The sequence below is a fragment of the Phaseolus vulgaris genome, chromosome 9, assembly GCF_000499845.2.
Source record: "Phaseolus vulgaris cultivar G19833 chromosome 9, P. vulgaris v2.0, whole genome shotgun sequence".
Taxonomy (NCBI): domain Eukaryota; kingdom Viridiplantae; phylum Streptophyta; class Magnoliopsida; order Fabales; family Fabaceae; genus Phaseolus; species Phaseolus vulgaris.
The window spans coordinates 21,246,547-21,261,249 of record NC_023751.2 but is presented as its reverse complement, the minus strand read 5'-3'; the positions used below and the strand labels follow the sequence as shown (position 1 = coordinate 21,261,249).

Genomic DNA, 14,703 nt, shown 5'->3' with positions numbered 1-14,703 from the left:
GAATTAAAGAGTCATCAGAGTACACCAACGTCTCCAAGTTTTTCTTCTCAATCTCCCCTTGAGAGAACACTCTTAAGAGAGCACAAGTAAAACTCACATTACAAAGGTTTGCTTAGAACCCTGAGATAAACGTTCTAAAGTTGATAAAAACTTTAATAAGACTTTTTTCAACTTTTTATCTTGTGTATATCCTATATATCTCCTATTGTATCTCTCACTTGTTTCTTCATTCCTGATCTCTTTAAATAACCTTTAAATGAGAACGTGAAAGACTTGATCAAGAGGTTTTTGATCTTCTACGAAAGCTCATTTTAAAGTAGTCTTTCAATATGGAAGGTCTTGATCTTTACTTAAAAGACTTTTCTTTAGACAACCATGTAAACATAGATAATTTTAGCATTATATCTATAGAAACACATTATGTTTTCAGTTCAATTTCTTTCCAAAAACATGTTCTATGTGATCGTTTCGTATCTGAATAGTTTCCTTAAATGTATATTCTAGTCATTTTGAAAATCACTTAATTTGTTTGATTGTTTTTATAAAATATGTATTTGATTGCAACTTGTTTAAGCAATAACAAATGAACAAATAAAATCAAGCATAATAATAAAGATAAATATAAACGGTAACTTAAAGTGATAAATCGTTTATCACTTGAAAACTAAGTAGACTCTCTAGTCTATTAAGATCTTGTAACTATATCTTCTATGATAAGAAACTAGTATATTCATAAGTATATCAAATCATAAATAATACTTATAGAATTTTTTATCATCAAAACTTGAAGACTTGTAAGGTCTACTATGTTGTATGATTGGATAAAGATTGTCAAATCTAAACTCAATCAACTTCTTATGTGAGAGAGAATAAACCCTAAACAAAGTTACATGTGAGTTGGAGAAGATTAAAAATGGAAGAAACAACATAAATAAGATATGTTAATAACAAAAATTAAATGGTAAAGTATTTAGAAAAAGAATATTGTGAACACTTAATAAAATGATTTTTTTTTTAAAATCAATTTAAATATATAAATTTATAAATTATTTAAAACTTAATCAAATATAAATATATTAATATTTTGAAGTTATGTAAATATTTAAAGATTTTATGTCTATAATATCTAACGGTTTTATGTTACCCTAATAAATACTTTACATCAAAACTATGATATTTAAGTCACAATTTTCTTCATTTTTTAAATTTTGATATATCATTTAAGTCACAATTTTAGTCAAATTAAATCCTAAGCTTCTCGTTTATGTTCTTCTGAACCTATTTTCCTTTTTAACTAAACTTATCAGATCCGTTTTAGGTACTATTAAACAATAATTTAGTTATTTAAATTAAAATAAAGGAAAACATATGATGTAAAAAAAGATGTATGAAGCAAAATTAAAGATGAAAAATAAAAATTATAACAGGGTGTTAAAAAAATTAACCTTTTACAATGTTGGGGAATAGAAGGGTGATTGATTATGGTATGGAGGGTAACATGAGTTCAGTCAAAAGGGATTCCTTAAACTCTGTCCCTGCCATCTCACTCCAACGCAACGCATCATCGTCGACCACCAACGAACCCTTTTGCAATTTGAATCTGTGATTGACGCAAGCACACAGAGGATATACCCTCCAATGTTGGCCTTCTCCAGGTTCAGGAAAGCAGCGGAGGTCTCCTGCGTATTCTGTCGAAACCAAAAGCCTCCCACATACCTCCGAAGATTTTCCCTTCCGTCCGAGGAACCTCCCATTTCGGACCCCCATTTGCCTCTTCGTCTCTGCATCTCGGTGGCCCTCAAGTTAGGGACTTTCTCCACCCTCAAATACCGCGGCTTGGTGAGTGAGGTCATTTGCACCAACAACTGGTTTTCCCTTTACTGGGAAGGCCTCGAGCATATTAAGAAATCCGGAGTTTTTATATCTTCTGATTCGGTTTATGTTTTGATACGGGCGTATTGGCAAGTGGGTCTCGCCGAGAAGGCTATAGAGTCGTTTGGTAGAATGGGTGAGGTTGGTAGCGTGCCTGATGCTCATGCCTATAACATCATTTTGGATATTGCGTTTAAGAAAGAGTTGTTTGTGTTGGCTCTTGCGGTGTATAATCTGATGCTTAAGTCCAATTGTTGTCCTAGTGAACGCATTTATAACATGTTGATTGGGGGGTTTTGTAGAAGTGAGGATGTTAATGGTGCGCTTGCGATGCTCCATGAGATGGGCCAAAGGGATGTAGAGCCTAGTGAGATGACATATTTTGCTATTGTTTTTGGTCTGTGTCGTGCGAGGAGGGTACATGAGGCACACAGGACGTTTAATGTGATGAAAGAACGTGGGTACAGGCTTAATTCGATGTCTTATTGTGTTTTGATTAATGAGTATTGCAAGATGGGGAGGTCAGATGAAGCCGTTTCGATTCTGCAATCGTTAGAGAAAGACGGGTTACCTCTTGATATAAAGGGCTACAGTCATCTGATTGCGGGATTTTTTAGGGAAAGGAGATACAATGAAGCGCATTCGTGGTATGGAAGGATGCTTAAGAAGGGTGTTGTTCCAGATGTTGTTTTGTACACAGTTATGATACGGGGTTTGTCGAGCGAGGGCAGGATTGGTGAAGCTGTGAAGATGTTTTGTGAGATGACCCAGCAAGGCTTAGTTCCTGATGCTGTTTGTTACAATGAAGTTATTAAAGGTTTCTGTGACGCTGGTCTTCTGGATCGAGCACGATCTCTCCAACTTCAAATTTCTGAGCATGAAGGGTTTCACAATGTCTGCACGCATACCATTCTCATCTGTGACCTGTGTAAGAGAGGAATGGTTGACGAGGCACAAGAAATATTTAATCGGATGGAGAAGTCTGGATGTTTTCCTTCACTTGTAACCTTCAATACTCTTATATATGGACTGTGCAAGGCTGGTAAACTGGAGGAGGCACATCTCATGTGGTACAAGATGGAGATGGGGAGAAGTCCTTCGTTATTCTTCCGGCTTTCTCGGGGTTCTAATCAGGTTTTAGATCGTGTTAGTCTCCGGAAAAAGGTGGAGCAAATGTGTGAAACTGGACAACTTTTGGATGCTTACAAGTTTCTGATACAACTTGCTGATAGTGGGGTTATGTCTGACATTGTGACGTATAATGTTCTACTCTACGGCTTTTGCAGAGCTTCTAAGCTTAATGGTGCGTTAAAGCTTTTCAAGGATATGCAAGACAAGGGGCCATCACCTGACTCTGTTACTTATGGGACACTGATTGATGGGCTTTTCAGAGTTGGCAGAGAAGAAGACGCCCTGAAGATGTATGAGCATATGTTGAAGCATGGATGTCAACCTAGCTTTGAAGTTTATAAAGCACTTATGACTTGGTTGTCTAGAAATAAGAAGGTCTCACAGGCCATCAGTTATTATTTGAGTTTTTTAAAGAACCTTCGTGGCAGGGAAGGTGATTCAATCAATGTTTTGGAGGGATATTTTGTCAGAGGAGAAGTGGAACAGGCAATTCGAGGTTTACTAGAACTGGACTTCAGGTTTAGAGATTTTAATTTAGCTCCATATACTATTCTACTTATTGGATTTTGTCAGGCAAATCAATTAGATGAAGCATTGATTATATTTTCTGTTCTTGATAAGTTTAATATCAATATCAACCCTCCAAGCTGTGTATATTTGATCGAAGGTCTCTGTAGAAAAGGAAGGCTGGATGATGCAGTAAACATCTTTCTTTACGCTCTTGAGAAAGGTTTTGTGATGCGGTCAAGGATTTGTGAGCGGCTCCTCAAGTGTCTATTGTGTTCCCCAGATAAAAGGGGTTATGCTATTGATCTTGTTCGTTGGATGGAGTCTGCTGGATACCTTTTAAATAAATTTGGTTGGTATAAAACGCAGCTTGTACAAAGCAGGACAAGCAATACAATTGATTTTCTAAGAGATTAAATAACAGTGGCTGATCAAGATGAATGAATTTCTCGATTCAGCTCTTTGCACATCTCCATCAAGGAAAAAGATTATGAATCAGGAGACTCAATGTTCTTTCTAATGAGCCAAAGGTGCCCTTTAATCCTTATGTCTATCTTGAATGTTAAATTATGTCTTTCCAGACTTACAATGTAAAATTTATTGGGATCAATTTGAAAAATATATCTTTGCATGCTTGCTCTTAGGATTTTACTTTGCACTCGAATTTGAGTTGTCTAGACTACAATTGCCAACTGAAATATAAACACTTCACTCTGAATTTTTGTTCATTGTTGAAAGGGTTTGAAAAGCCAGTGGAAGAGTTTTTTAGCTTTAGATGTAGTGAAGTTTAGCTGGTATGATTAAATAGTGATATAGAATTTAGTAAAGAGAAAGAAACAAAAAGATAGGGCAAGAAGAGGGGGAAGAGGAAGAACAAAATAGAGGGGATAGAGAGAATAGGAGAGAAACAAAGAGGTCAAAGAAAATTGTACACTGTATTGGATTAAATGTGTACTACCAGGCTAAAACTATAGTTAATAGCGCTAGGATGCAAATTTTTCTACTTAAGAGTATAATAGCTTAAGCATCACGATTTGATTAGCCTACTCGACCTTTGCAGAAGACAATTGATGCAAATATCCTCCTTAGTAATTGTTGTGTTGGGAATCAAACATGATTCGATTATGACTTGATGCACCTGATTTTTGTCACAGGACAATAAATGCAATTCATAACAATCTTCTCCATAGTAATTGCTTCGCTTGGAATTGAATTCGTGACCTTGATTTTGATTTCAATTATTGGATCAAACACTTACTATTATTACGTCAAAAGGAATATTTTTGTACTTAAGAGTGTAGCAAACCTAGTGTCGCGATCAATTGTGACTTGACCTACCTGACTTTTTCCATGAGACGACTGATACAATCTGCAACAATCTCCCTCCCAACAGTTGCTACATTGAGAGTTGAACACAATTAAGTTGTGACTTGGCACTCATTTGACATCTGTTATGGGACATGCAACACACTGCACTTGATTATCATTTCAATTTGTCTACATCCAGTCTAGATTTAACTTTCCAGAATACAATATCCTACCTTTTTTATAGGCAGCTACCAAAAACTATGTACTAACAACAGTTGAGTAACTAACTAACATATTGCTCTTATTTATATTTAAATATCAAATAGACATTCAATATCACTCGGTCTTGTGGTCTTTCCTTGTCCTGAAGTTCTTCTTCCCTTGTTGCATCTGGTTTGGGGAATTTTATGGTTCATTTGTGCATAACCTGCTATGGCATTGAAGGTGAGTGCCAATAATTTGATGGTTTTTCTTCAAGTTTAGAATTACTTGCATTGGCTGAAAACAAGATTTTCTGAATAATGCTTGTGATTGGTAGTCCTACTACTACCACCAATATCCAGATATTATTACCAGTGCTTCTTTGCTCAGACAACCTGAACTTTTTATATTTTCCTTCTGCTTATTTTTTCACGTCCTTGATACCAAGTTTTGATCAGAGGACTTGAAGTTTTACAAGATGCTGACTTTTGGAATTTGGGAAAAAAAAATTCTGTTCAGCTTTTTCATAGTTAAGATTTTGCTTCCAGTTACTTTTATTTGTACCAAGACCTTTATTCTTGGCCGTTCTCTCCACCTAATGATGTTTTTTCTCATCTGGGGAGATTTTATCTTTCATTAAGATTATCATAGATAGAGTCTCTGTAGTTTGTAGTCTTTTTTTATTTATAGGGTAAAGGAGGTTTTCATTTGATCATGAGATTACAGAAATTGAAATATCCTTTCGTAGATATTTTTAAATTTTTTCCTTCGTTTTAATATGACATTTGAAATGGTTGCTTTTCTGGTTTCCACAAATGGGTTACTGAAAATTTCTGATGAGTGCAATAGATGGGTGTTCATCTTAAGTTTTGGTTGATAGACTTGTCTAACTTTATTTTTTCCCGTTTTGGATTCTTATGGATTTAAAAAAAAAAAGGATATTATGCTTTCTTCAACCCCATAGAAGAATAATTTTATGCAGTAGATTATAAATAGCTGTGAATATGCGGATATTGAGGTTCTAAACTGTCTTATTTTCTGCTAATCTTGTATATTGTAGTGCTCTGTTTAGTATTGATTAGTATCATATTAAAATTAATTTGATCACCACTTAAAATTCAAATTTGGATATCGAGTCCCAGGTAGGATTCGTGTAGGGGGGTTGTGGGATCATTTTCTATCAGATTGGTGGACGTGTAAAGTACAATGAAGATGTTGGGTTGGGACATTATTGATGTCATTGCTCTTGACAATTTCCTTAACTTCTTGCAGTGCTCATGTTGCTGGCGAAATTTCTTTTTCTCTGATATTTTGCGTGCTTGTCATCACTTGCTGTATGACCCTTCGCATCAGGCATTTTTGGGTTTCTCGTTTGTTGTATGCTTCATTACATTTCTCCCTTGGTAAAGCATTTCTGTTAACCTTGGCATGGAGGAGGGAAAGAAGACTGCCATTGTCCATATGGGTGTTCTTTTGGTGATATCTCACATACTGTACACGGCAGGCAAAGGTGAATTTCTTAAGCACCGTCACTATCTGATTCTGAATGAGAACTTGCTATTAATAAAATTTCACGGTATTCCAAATGGATTCCAGGTCTTTTTCACATTTTAACTTGAAATGATCAAATTTAGTGGAGGACATTTGATTTATTACTTCAGTATAACATATCAAAAGCTAGGTTTAGTTGTATATTACTAGGTTGCTTATTATTGATTATGATTTTCTTGGCAAATGAATTCTATGCCACAGACAGTTGATTGCTTATGTAACCTCATGTTCTGATGTCGTTTATGAAATCACAGCTCAATTCCCATAAGGGCCGCCACAAAGCATGCACAAATGTCAAATATGTTTTAGGGGCCTACAGAAAGGGCCTTTATCAGATATTTATGATGAAAAACCGCAAGAGGGTTAATATTATAATTATTTATTAGTTTATAATTTAGTTCCAATTTTGAGAAGCTGATTCTGACCACTAGCCCCGGCTTATGACTTATACTGTCTTCAAGTTAACCTGTTTTCTATTGCAAGTGTTGTTGTTCCTTTTTCTGATATAGAGGATGCAGAAGAGTTGCTAAGATTTATTGCAATATTGTTATGTTTACTGTTTTTTGTGTTTTATTATTACTTTTAGCCTCATCCTCGTGATGTTGAGTGTAATAATCCCTGCAATTTGAGCAGCAGAAATACAAGACAGCAAGTATAATAGAGAATTCTGGTACAAGACTTTTCTTGAAATTTCACTCACAAATGTGATATGAGAAAAACAGTACATAATAGAAAAGTAGCAAAAGCTAATGGTAGAAACCAGAGGATAGAATAAGGGGAAAAGCAACTAGAGAAAGGCTACTAATGTTGGTTGGCTCACTAAACTCGACCCAAACCTGCCGGTTGTTGTCCCACTACATCACCACCACTGTCCTACTGCAGCTATAATACAACAAATACCTTTTTTTTTTTCTATTTGCACTTTGTTTAGCGCCACCCACTCTCCCCAAATTCTTTTTTTTCTTTTCAACCGCTTTACCACTTAATCACCTATTTTAAGTCTTAAACTTGGTAGTGCTTTGATTTGATTATATTGATTCTTTATTTGATTTTGTTGTTATTTGAATTTCTAGACTTGCATTTGTTATTAATGTTAAGGCTGTCTTTCATTATTCTTGAATTACAATTATATTTGTACATTTTTTAACTATTTGTATGTATATAATGTTTTTGTTTGCTTGCGATGTTTCTGATGTTTCTGCCATATATTAATGTGGCTTGTAGTATATTTTTATAAAGAATTTTTGAGTTGGCGATATTTTCTGTTATGTTAATAATGTTATTGGGTCAATATTACATCACCTCGAGTTAGTGATATCAATGTTTGGTTAGAGGGTATGCTCAATATTCTAATAATCTGAAGATGAGTAATAAAGTATAAGTGAAAGTGAGTATATAAATCTGATCTTATAGTTTAATAAAGCTTTTGATTTTATGGAGGATGTCTCACTCATAAGAAGGCAAGGCAAGATCCTTTGTTATACTTCCTCGTAAAATAAAGCATCGTAAATGCAGCAACAATAAATGATTGTTTCCGCAACATTTCAATATTTTATGGGGTAGAAATTTTAACTTAAAGAAGCCACTTCAAGAGTCAACGAGATTTTTATGATTTTAAAAAAACAAAGTAGATTCAAATCCCTATAAATTGACTTGATTTTACCGAGTATGTTGTCGTTTCTTAACATAGTGCATATTCATGTGAAGAAGAAGACTATATTTCCAAAAGTACTCGCTCCGTCAGAAATTTAGGTTTATTTCCAAAATAATAATAACGAATTAACCATGGCTACAAAATCCCGTGGTTGAAGGTTTTGGTTAATTTCAATAATAATAATAATATAATTAATTCAGTGTTTAGAAGAAGAAAAAAACTCAAAGGGCATTATGAATTTACAAATCAAGCATTGAACATCATGCATTCTAAGATATTATAAAGAAGTCTAAATTTATGGTGTGCAATATTCGCAGAATTGATTATTTACCCCTCTATACTATATTGAATATTTCGTACACGTTATTGGCTATATATGCCAATATCAGTATGAATATGCTTGACAAAAAGTTTAGTCTTGTGCGGTATCATGGCACCATCCCAGCAAGGGTGGCAATCAATGTATGTAGAAACCTGTCCATCACAGATAACAGCATTGCATCTCAATATGGGTGTGACAAAATCCATTATATATGTAATGCAGATTCTCAGAAACATAATAGTACAATCGTTTTTCATAGCAGAAAGTCAGAAACACTTGCCTAAGTTGTCAAGTTTCACGAAGGGAGCGAACACGATTTTGAATCAAGTTTCTTTCCCACTCTGCTATATCCTCAAATGCATATTCTGGAAGATTCTCAAATGGCTCCTTGCATGGATCATTCTTAGCCAACTCATACGTAGCTCCACGTATTGCTGTTTTATTTGGTCCACAAGGTCTCTTTGAAGTTAGCATATCGTACGCTTCATTTAGCTGTCCACAGAAAAATGCCACATTCATTTTTTCCACACAAAATTGTACTTCTCATATAAGAAAACTGTGAAGCAATCTATCACCACCAAGAGGATGATGTGCAACCATAACACTTGTGGAAAAATTAGTGGGGAAACTGTTTTGGATTCAAATACAAGGTGAGGGTTTAGGACTCACATTCATGTCACAAAACCAGAACAAATAAGCAATTGCCACCGCTGGAGCTCTTCCAAGCCCTGCAGTACAGTGTACATAAACTCTTCCTTTTCCCTCAGAAATTGCCCATTCTAAGGATGCAACTGCTTTAGGTAGTTCACTTCGCAAGGACACTGGATCAAAGTCTCTTGCCTAATAATGTAGACAAGAAAAAAAAGTGTAATGATAATTTAATTAGAACAAGTAAGCAAAACAATGGAACAATTTCAGATTCAAGATAACCTTTCACATTTTTTACATGGAGTATAGTCAACTGCATTGAAAAAGTAAATGGGTCCTTGAGGTGGGTTAGTGACACTTAGTCATGAAAACACAAAACTGTAGAGGAGAAAGCATTTAATAAACTTGATCAAATTTTTCGAAGATGAAGGAATATTTAAGGTTCATAGTATTTTTCCAAGAGAAGTATCTTTAGATTCAAACACTTATGTCTTTCAAGATTCATGTCTCATTTTATCACATGTACCAAGAGGTGTCCTGCATATTATAAATTATGAGCCAAATAAAGCGAAGAAGTCAAGTTTTGTGTATTCCCCTTTATTTATCTCGTCACTTCCTTCAAAAACTCTGCTTCCTAATGACATTTGGCTAGTCAAATGTTGTCTAGACAATCACAATACGAGAGATTTTTTCTTTATCCACAATAAATTTACAGAAAACAGGCTAGCTTACCGGTCTCCTCGTGTGGCTAATTTCAAGTTCATGACACCTTTTTCTTATTGACTCTAAATCTATTCCCCAGTAATCAACATCCTTATCCTGTTGCAAATTTAGAATGTATGCCACACCCTCTTCGTTTTTTAGGTGATCTATGTCTTCGGGTTTCTGCGGTTGAGAGCCCACAATCAAGTAGTCGGTTATAAGAGTATAATTCATACCTGAAAATCAGTAATCACTGGTTGCATCAGTTGAATGATATATCGTAAACCAAGGAAATATTAACATTGGAAGTGGGGAATGTTACACTTCAAAAAAAAATATGGGAGATATAAGGTTGATATAGCAGTAAAAGTTGAAGGGAGAAAGCCATAGGTCTTGGAGTTCGGTAGACTCTACTTGTGAGCTAGTAAGAGTCAATTTCAAATGAAAAATAAATATAATATCTATAAATAACATACCAATTCAACATTTCATCACCATAATTAGGCAAAACAGTAAAACAACAATTCCACAATACTAAAATAACAAGTTTAGCAGTGCATGACTACTATAACTTCAAATTACACCAAATAAATAAGTTCATACAATCACAAAAACGTAACTTATACAATGATAATAATTAATTAAATAAATAAATAAAGGACAAATGCTTTCAAGGGTGTATGTCTCCAATCCTCCAATGACATCATCTGCAAGATCATCATCTTCATCACCATCAAGTTCTTCCTCAATTGAAAAGTGTGCATCAATATTGACGTCAAAAACTATATTATCAAGATGAAATCTAGAGTTGAATCATTTAAACTTAATCTAGTTAAGTCAACATTTTCATCATTACTTTCGCCTTGAGTTTGATCAAATCCAACATCAGACTCAATATCATCAAATCAAATGGGAGAACAAAAAAACTTTTCTAATGGGTTTATGTTTCATTGACGCCTCCTACGCCTCTATGGCAACTTTCATCATTACAATTAAACTTCTTTTGACACTAAAACACAAGTTTCCAAGTCATATGTAGGACTAGTAAGATGATAATCTAAAAATTCCTCCATTGAATGTTTGAGTAATAAATACATTTAACCTTTTTTTCCAGCCAAAACATTTACTACATGTTTCCACCCAACATTTTTTCCTATAGTGTTTTTACTTCTAAATCTTCAAAGTGAGGATGCATTTACATTGGCATCATAAGAATTTGAACCACACTCATTTCCAAACATTTTAAAATTTTAGCAATGCAACTAAACATGAAAACGAAAAAAAAAAACATTTAAAAAAAAGCATCCATGTTGAAGGATGCATCAATTATCCCATGAAAGAAACCAATAGAAACAAGTCACAATTAATTATGACACTTTGAGAAATATGATTTTAAGTAAAAAGAGTTGGATATTGACTATTAACTACAACTTTTAGCTAAATAGTAATTGTTGAATTAACAAGTGGTATCAGATGAGTTTAATTCCCGATGAGTTAATATTAGAAATCTTAAATTGAACAAATAAGTACTCCTAGTGATGCGAACTTTGGGTTTTGAGATTAAGTTTAAGATAAATTGTAAGAACAAACAAGAAAAAAATAGTCATTTCAAGGGAAATTTACATCCATTGCAAAACTTAAAGCATGTCCAGTCTGTACTACTAATTTAAATTAAGCTTCAAACAGTAATCGCATGGCATACACTTTACATCATAAAGTTGGGTAGGGGGCACAAAGAATCTCAACGTCATAACAAAAGACAATCCCTTCAAAAAGTAATGGAAGCATATATAGTAAATCTTGAATCCGTCTCTCTGAGTGTAAAGACACAAGAAAGCACAATAATTGAAGATTGCAAATAGAACCAACGGAATGAGGAAAAGAATCACACCATCACCGCTAATCTAGCACCATCAATAATACAGCAACAGTAGGCAAGAAAAACCCAGCAGCAAGATCATTAATTCCCCCCACAGATCCATTACATTTCCCAATACCATAATGACATGAAACATGGGTAGCATCCCAAAGAGCAAAATGCGCAAAGAAAACAATAAAGAGATGAAACTGACCCAGATCATGGTGATATTCATAAGGGTTCCTCATCATTCTCTTCATAGCCATGTTGTAGTCCTCCATCCTGTTCTTGTTCTTGTTCTTGTAAAGCCTCTTGCTTTTGGTGCTGGAGTTGTCCTGAATCCCACGTTCTGACAGTTCACAAGATATTGGAGTGAGCCTCATAGGGTAGTTAAGATAAGGAGGAACAATATATCCGCATAATGATTTGTTCTGTAGTTGCGTATCCAAAGGAACTTTCTGCACTGAATGGAACCAAACATTTCCAACGCTTCCCATCTCTCTCTGTCTGTATCACCTTGCTTCTTCTACCCTCTTCTTATAATCAAATCCTTTTCACCAAAACACCCTTCTTCTTTCTACCATTAATAAGAATACTAGCTATTTAGAAAAACATTGTGTTATTTTAATAATTATTTTTGTAACTCACTATGATTTTTGCACAACTTATTACTAAATTTTAATACAAATTTATCGTATAAAAAATAAAATTGAAAATATAAACATATCATTTGATTCAATTTCAATAAAGCTTGCTAAGATTATAAGGATTAAATATGAATGAGTTTCAAAAATTGAATTCCAATTAGATTGTTTTCACCTGTGTAAGTAAGCTCGAGTTTGTCCATCCATAATCCACTTACATATTATTTAACTAATTTGTTTCTGCAAAATTACTTGCAAGTTCGAACGGATTAGTGATGAAAAATTATGCTTAGATATAGCGTGATGTATATAATCTAATTCTCTCTCTATGTACGTATAAAATGGATGAAGTTATTGAAAAATAAATTAAATTCTCATTTTTATTATTTATTTTCTTCTAATTTAATGATTAAAAATGAGCTGTTTATTATAACCATAAATAAAAAATAAAATTGAAGATACATACGAAAATTAATTCTTGTATAACTTATTTTAGAGTTTTGGTTTTTAATTTTGATTCAATTGAATAATAAATTTTGAAAAGAGTTATTCACTAAAGACAGAAAATAAAGCTATATTTCTAATTGTAAAATTCAAAAAGTCTAGATATTATATAATTTGGAAATGAAAAACATAAACTCGGTACCTTTTGCTAAGAGTAATTTTGAAATTAAAAGAATTATGGAGGTGCAGGAAGAAACTAGGGGAGGTGGACGGAAAAACTCAATTTTCGAACCGGGTTAGTAAAAGTGCGGTACAATAATCCGATGGCTGTTTCTTCCTGCAGCCTAACAAATTTCTTCCTGCACCCATCATTTTTTACGAAGACTGTTTTACCTCTTTTAAAAATAATTTCTGGATTGTTCTTTCTGAAATATTTTCAGAACATATTTTTCGGAACACATTTTATTAATTCTGGATATACCAATTTGGAAATCAAAACCTGGAAATCAAAACAAATGTATTCTGGAATGTTTTTTTGTCTTCTAGATTTCATATTCCAGAAACACTCTTTACTTATAGAATTCCTGTTCTAGAAACACTTTTTGCTTATGAAGAACCTCTATTCCAGAATCACATAAAACAGTGAAAGAATAATTTCGGTATTTTAAAGAATGTAGAGGTGCAGGAAGAAAAATATAGAGATGCAGGAAGAAACTCTCTAATCCGATAGGGGTAATAGATTGGATATGACCAGATGGGCCAACAGCAAGCCCGAGAACAATATGAATCTCTAACCTTACAGAATCGATACACTTGGGCTCGTGTATTAGTCCAGAATCAGAACCCTCTTTCAAAGCTTGAACATAAAATCATTCATGGTCTTTTATTATAGTATTTCTTCTTGCACCTCATTAAACTTTTGAACACCTTCCATTAGTTCTGGAATGTGAAAAATACATTCTGAATTAAATGAAAGTGTCAAAATTTTTTATGGAGATGTTAAAAATAGTTCTTCTATTATGCTTTTTACTTCATAATTTTAAAATAATCATTTTACTTTTTTGTAAAAGTAACTTTCATTATTTATTCTTAAAATATCCTGGAACAAAATTTTTGAACATGATTTCTGAAACAGGAGTTCTACAACATAATTTTTAGAATACACAAAACACGTTTTAGAATGAGCTTTTATACCAGAAAATTTTCAAAATTAACTTTCTAGAACATATATGAAAGTTTTCATAACTTGGAATAATCTTTTCAAAATATATAAATTACATTTTTAAAAAAATTTAAAAACAAAATTTTTAGAACAAACTTTCTAGAACATATAACGATGGAACAAACTTTTTTCCAAAACAAGATTTTTCAATTTTTATTCTTTCTCTCAAAGAGTACTCTGGAGAACAGAGGTAAACCAGTGATGAGCAACAATAGTGGCAACAGCGATGGCTGAGTGAAGTGAGGGATAGCAATTTTGACTTTTTTTATTAGTAAGGAGGTTCTTTTAGTATAATGGAGGTGCGGGAAGAAAAATATTCCTTTATTGTTTATAAGAAATCGAAGAATTTTATGGAGCTGTAAAAAGAAAAAGTCTTTCTAAAAAAAGAAGTTGGGGACGTCCACTGGTCCAGTGTGACATTTATTACATAGCAAGGTTTTATACTGTATTTTAATGTGAGAAACATAAGTTGAAGTATGTGACATGAATATTTAAAAGTGAGAAATAATGGAGTGTTTGGTTTTGGGTGACACTATAGTGAAAACGGATGAGACGGTGTCATCCTTGTTTGTTTCAGTAGACAGATGAGGGTGAGGGTGCAGAGAAAGTGAAGAGTTTAGCTGATACTCTCAACAAGAA

General features: G+C 33.6%; 2 protein-coding genes across 4 annotated transcripts; one reads left to right on the top strand and one right to left on the bottom strand.

The window, feature by feature from the left end:
• Positions 1–1,450: 1,450 nt before the first annotated feature.
• On the top strand, positions 1,451–7,052 carry LOC137820466 (pentatricopeptide repeat-containing protein At1g79540). 3 transcript variants are annotated; one of them, XM_068624578.1, is made up of 4 exons: positions 1,487–3,521; positions 3,671–4,040; positions 6,292–6,529; positions 6,825–7,052. In XM_068624578.1, the coding sequence occupies exons 1-2, from the start codon at positions 1,639–1,641 to the stop codon at positions 3,678–3,680; spliced, it is 1,893 nt and encodes a 630-aa protein (XP_068480679.1). In that variant the 5' UTR covers positions 1,487–1,638; the 3' UTR covers positions 3,681–4,040; positions 6,292–6,529; positions 6,825–7,052. The 3 variants fall into 3 exon arrangements, with proteins under 3 accessions (XP_068480678.1, XP_068480679.1, XP_068480677.1); XM_068624577.1 differs by having other exon boundaries at positions 1,451–3,521; positions 6,292–7,052; XM_068624576.1 differs by having other exon boundaries at positions 1,498–4,040.
• Positions 7,053–8,462: 1,410 nt separating this feature from the next.
• Positions 8,463–12,320, bottom strand: LOC137820467 (phosphoglucan phosphatase LSF2, chloroplastic). The gene is made up of 5 exons (XM_068624579.1): positions 11,969–12,320; positions 9,927–10,132; positions 9,216–9,386; positions 8,827–9,038; positions 8,463–8,698 (listed from the first exon to the last, which is right to left on the bottom strand). The coding sequence occupies exons 1-4, from the start codon at positions 12,249–12,251 to the stop codon at positions 8,835–8,837; spliced, it is 864 nt and encodes a 287-aa protein (XP_068480680.1). The 5' UTR covers positions 12,252–12,320; the 3' UTR covers positions 8,463–8,698; positions 8,827–8,834.
• Between the last annotated feature and the right edge of the window lie 2,383 nt (positions 12,321–14,703).